We start from the raw sequence: 4836 nt of genomic DNA on the forward strand, positions 1-4836 counted from the left end.
CCATGGGCTCTATGCCCCTCCAGCCGCTGCTCCTGTGGAGTGGATGCCACAGCCCTATCGCTTGCCCACATCCCAGGAAAAAAGTCCCAAAGACCTGCATGGGAGTCTCGGGCACGAGGTGCCCAGGGATGGGTCATGGCTCGTGCTGCTGTGTTTCATCTGGGCAAGGGGCTGCTCAGCACAAAAGGGAACAAATAAGGACAGCTACTCTAGCCCTTCAATCATTTGGGATCCTACTTTTAATGTATGTAAATACGTCTGTGTGCCAGTTCTCCCCTCCCCTTTCAGCTGGTGTAACTCCTAGTTTCAATGGATTTCTCTGGTAAAGACCAGACCTATACTATACGAGCCAAATTAATGCTCATGTAGATGGCACTTGGTTTTGGAAAGGATAGTAGCTCCACACTGGTGTTGATTAATATGCTGATTAATTAATAAGATACTGATTAGTGCCTACTACCTCTGTAAAATAATATTTACAAAACCATGCAGTTATTGTAGGGGTGGAATGTGCTTTTTTTAAAAAAATAACCTAGTAATATGTTCATTCAGATAGATATTTTTACCATAAATTAATTGGAGATTACACTATTTTTACTGAAACTTTCTCTACAATTACTTTCAAAGAGTTAAAGTTTCTTATTTAGAAGTACTCAATTTAACTCCCCTATAAACTTCTCTTGCTTTAATATTGAATTAAAAATACTGAGTTAACTTACAGTTTTAAAAATTACTTGATTATAAATCCTTCCTGAAAGATCCCTGCATATATAAATTATTACGTTGTAATTAAAAGCTAGAACAAATATTTTTTTAATTTGCTCCTTAAAATACATTGATTCTGTTCTACATCTCTGCTCAAAAAAATAGCTTCATGTCCCATTGAAAATTATATTTTTTCTGGATAGAGGAACCTATCCAAAAAGTTCACCCCAAATTACGTTTTACAAAAATGAAACCATTCATTGACTCTAATATTCTGCACACAGTATATGCTCATACTTTCAGTATCTCTAGGCTGAAGCTGCTCTTAACATTTTGCTGTAAACCTGAATCTAATACAAGTGAGAAGCTGCTTTAATTTTTTAAGGAGCAGTTCTCCTAGCTGCAAAGGCATTGAAGACAGCCTGGAAGACACAATCTGTGCAATGCTGCTCTTTATTGTCACAGGTACAGAGTTCTGATGTGGCAATGCTGCACATTCAGGTCATCGAACATTTACTGATCAGGAAGGACTTTTCAGTCTCTAAAATGGTTACAAATGGTTTTTGTCAGAACGCACTCATTATAAGCAGTCTGATCTCAGTGGAGTCCTACTATTTTATTTTGGGTAATAACGGCAAAGTCTTACCAACTGTTGATGGAGATACCATGGGGTTAATTTATATTCACATTGGAAAAGCAAAGCAGTGCTCCCTCCCAAATCTGACAGATCCCGTGAGTCTTTTCAGTAGTTGATTGTCAGGTTGTCCCGATCTATAGCTTAGCACTGACAACAGCTCACAGTTTATTTGCAGCTTTGAAGCCTGGTCCTATAGTGTTTCTCTTCTGACAGGAGATGAATAAAGGTGTCACTGTGGGAGACTTTTAGCCGGCTGCTATGAAAAGGATCCTCCTTGCCTTCCCTCGCAAGATCCTCTAGTTCACTTTTGGAGTTTGCAGCTTTCCCCTCGGCTGAGTTAAGCTCCATCAGCTCCAGTTCGTGCTTGGCAGCTGTTTCTAAAACTCTCTGTTTGTTATAATACCTGACGAAGTTGTTAATGATAGGATGGATGGGAAGGGCGATTGCTATCACCCCGCAAAGAAAACTGATGGCAGCATTCAGTTTTCCTAGTGTTGTTTTAGGGTATATGTCTCCATATCCAACTGTGGTCATGGTAATGATTGCCCACCAAAATGACTGAGGGATGCTTTTAAATAAAGTTTCGGGGTGACTTTGCTCCATGGTATAACCCAGGGCAGAAAAGACAAAGATTCCGACAGCTAAGTACATGAGGAGCAGCCCGAGCTCCTTAAAGCTGCGTTTCAGGGCATACGTTAGAGTCTGGAGCCCCGAGGAATGCCGTGCAAGCTTGAAAATCCTCGCGATCCTCATGATGCGCAGCGCCTGGACAGCCTGCTGGACATTGCTCAGCTCCATGAGCTTGGCTCCCAAGTGGGTCAAAGTCAGGCTGACATAGAAAGGAAGTATTGCTAGCACATCGACAATGTTCATGAAAGACAGGGCAAAGTGGAGTTTGTTGGGAGAGGAGATTAGCCTCAGCACATACTCTACGGTAAACCAGCCTATACAGGCTGTCTCTATGCTGTCCAGGGTCGGGTGCTCCATACGGTTCCCCTCTGCGTCTACGACCTGCAGGTCTGGGATGGTCCCCACACACATCACGACGGAGGAGATCAAAATAAACAGAAAGGACAGAACAGCGATCACTCGAGCTGGGTAGGATGATTCTGGCTTCTCCAGAAATTTCCAGATGTATTTTTGGCACCTTTTCCAGCGACTTTCCGAGGCATCTATTCCCAAGTCATCCAGAATCAGTTGCACCCTTCGGGCTATTTCTTCCAGTTCCTCCTTTTTTTCACTTAGATGAGTTTTGCAGCAGTCATCCAAAAATTTCAGATCCACTTTCCAAAATTCCATTTCGTTCTTGAAACATATGGGGCATATTCCTTTCTTCATATGAATTTCCCCAAAGTAGTATACGTCAATAATGCATTTGAAAGCATCTGGATCTCTGTCAAAGTAAAACTCTCTCTTTCCAGGATCATAGTCATCACAGAGGGAGAATATGCTATCGTATCCCCCTGATAAACAGTTGATCAGCTCTGCCAGCCGTGTTTCTGGGTATTGATTCAGGTTATCTCCATAGAACACCTGCCTTACCCCACCGACATTGACTACAATCTCCGTTTCTTCATTTTTTTCTGATCCGTCAGTGTCCACATCTGGAAACCTGGAGTCACCTGCCATTTTAATTGTATTGGATTTTATTTGATTTTTAGCCTCTTGTTTGGTTTCAAAGCTTTGTGGCTTTAATTTCTCATGAAAGCAAATCAGCACCGAGTCAGCTCTATTACAACTGTTACCAAACTGACCTGGAGTCGTGGTGGGAAATGTTACAGAAATAAACCTGCAATCAGGAAAGCCTCGTGAGGTATGCAACAAGCTGCAGGGAAAAGACAAGTCATCAGGCTGCTGTGCCTGCAAGCAGGATGTTAGAAAGCTCCAGCAGATTTGAAAGAGAAGAAACCATTTAATAAAACTCACCCCTCTGTTCAGTGCTCGAGAGTCTTTTCAGGTTCCATTCTCTCTCTAAAAGTGATATTTAGTCACAGGTTGGAAGTCACGGCAGAGAAATAAATCCTGTGCTCTGATTAATGCAACGTGCAGTGAGTGACAGTTCTCAGAGAGATAATCAGCAGGGTGAGCCCACAGAAAACTGTTGCGGTTTCTCTCTTCGATTCCACAGATTTCCCTAGAAAGCTGCTTTTGATTTTTGTTTCTCTTTCCGTTTTCTTTTTACTTTAAGGTCTTCCAGAGTTTATCTGCTGACTCTTGCACATAGTCAGTCGGTGCAAGCGTGCAGAGGAGAAACTTGTGCTTGTTTTCCCTTTGCTGTTTCCCAACACAATAGGGAGCCCAGGCTGCGAAGAGTCCTTTCCAAACTCTACCCTCTTCTGGTGAAACCCAGCAAAGCAACAGCCACACAGAAAACACAGCTCAGCTATTTATATGCCTGCCTAGCTGTAAAATAATGTGTTTCTATACCGCCATGCACTTTTATGATTTTTAAAAACATTTTTTTTAATCAAATACAAACCAACGTAATCATGAATAAAGTCATTCAGAGCTGCAGAAAGACACCCAAGCATTTTCTTCTGATGGCAGAAGCCAGAGGAAAAAATACTGTGTTTTGGAATAAATGCATGACATAAATCTTGCTCTCAGCAGGACTGGAGCAAGTCTGGAGTAATTCTCTGTCAGGACATTGAGTTAGTGTAGATATGTACTGGTGTCATTGAGAACCAAGCAGAGACCATAAAGTTTTCGTTGCAGCTGTGAGCAAAACTTTCCCTGCTCTCTGCGCACATCTCCCAAAGCTCTGTGTCCTCAGTTTTAGCCGTGTTTTCTTGATCTGCGGTCAACTGACCCTGATGAGGGTTTGAGTAATTTACGTCTATGATGATTTCTCGGTGAATGCTACTTACCAGCAGTAGTGCTTTGTACTACATCCAGCACTTAACAAGTAGAAGTAGAATAACAAGAATTTTCTTTTAACTTTGTTTTCTCCAAATTCCAGGATTTGATGGACATTTGTTCCCCGGACCCTTACATGCAGGAAGGCCTACCACTGCCCTCTTAAATTCTTAAATCTGACTATTCAGTTCGTTTTAGTGGGTCCTGAGGGCTCTGATCCAGCAAAACACACAGTTAATAAGTTAACTGTTTCTGGCTGCAGCAGAATGATCTACACCAGCAGGTTTTGATCTCTTCCAATTTACTGGCTTCTGAAAAGCTTCTAAGTGGAGGGGAATAGAGAGGGGCAAATCCAACTGATAGGTTGCTTCTCTAGGCTTGTTTCCATCCTGGGAGAAAGATGAGAGCTGTGTTGTGCCCACTGTCCTAGTGCTTGTGTCACCTAGCGAGGGGGACCCTGGTGAGTACACTGTACTCCATTTCCACTCCCTTGCCGGAAACTTATGGGGGATTAGTAAGAGGGCGTGCACCAGACCTCATCTTGACATGGAGTATGCGCATAGCCTCACATACCTTATGAATAGCCCTTGGAGGTAGTTCATGGCACTTGGAGGTGCACAAGCCATGAGTTAAAATCA

General features: G+C 42.6%; 1 protein-coding gene across 1 annotated transcript; it reads right to left on the reverse strand.

Moving 5' to 3' along the window:
• Nucleotides 1–1135: 1135 nt before the first annotated feature.
• Nucleotides 1136–3370, reverse strand: KCNF1 (potassium voltage-gated channel modifier subfamily F member 1). Its single transcript, XM_009275579.1, has 2 exons — nt 3269–3370; nt 1136–3202 (listed from the first exon to the last, which is right to left on the reverse strand). Exon 2 carries the CDS (start codon nt 2969–2971, stop codon nt 1508–1510), a length of 1464 nt encoding a protein of 487 aa, XP_009273854.1. The 5' UTR covers nt 2972–3202; nt 3269–3370; the 3' UTR covers nt 1136–1507.
• Nucleotides 3371–4836: the final 1466 nt, after the last annotated feature.

Source organism: Aptenodytes forsteri, unplaced genomic scaffold (assembly GCF_000699145.1).
Source record: "Aptenodytes forsteri isolate BGI_AS27 unplaced genomic scaffold, ASM69914v1 Scaffold94, whole genome shotgun sequence".
In the NCBI taxonomy this organism is placed as follows: domain Eukaryota; kingdom Metazoa; phylum Chordata; class Aves; order Sphenisciformes; family Spheniscidae; genus Aptenodytes; species Aptenodytes forsteri.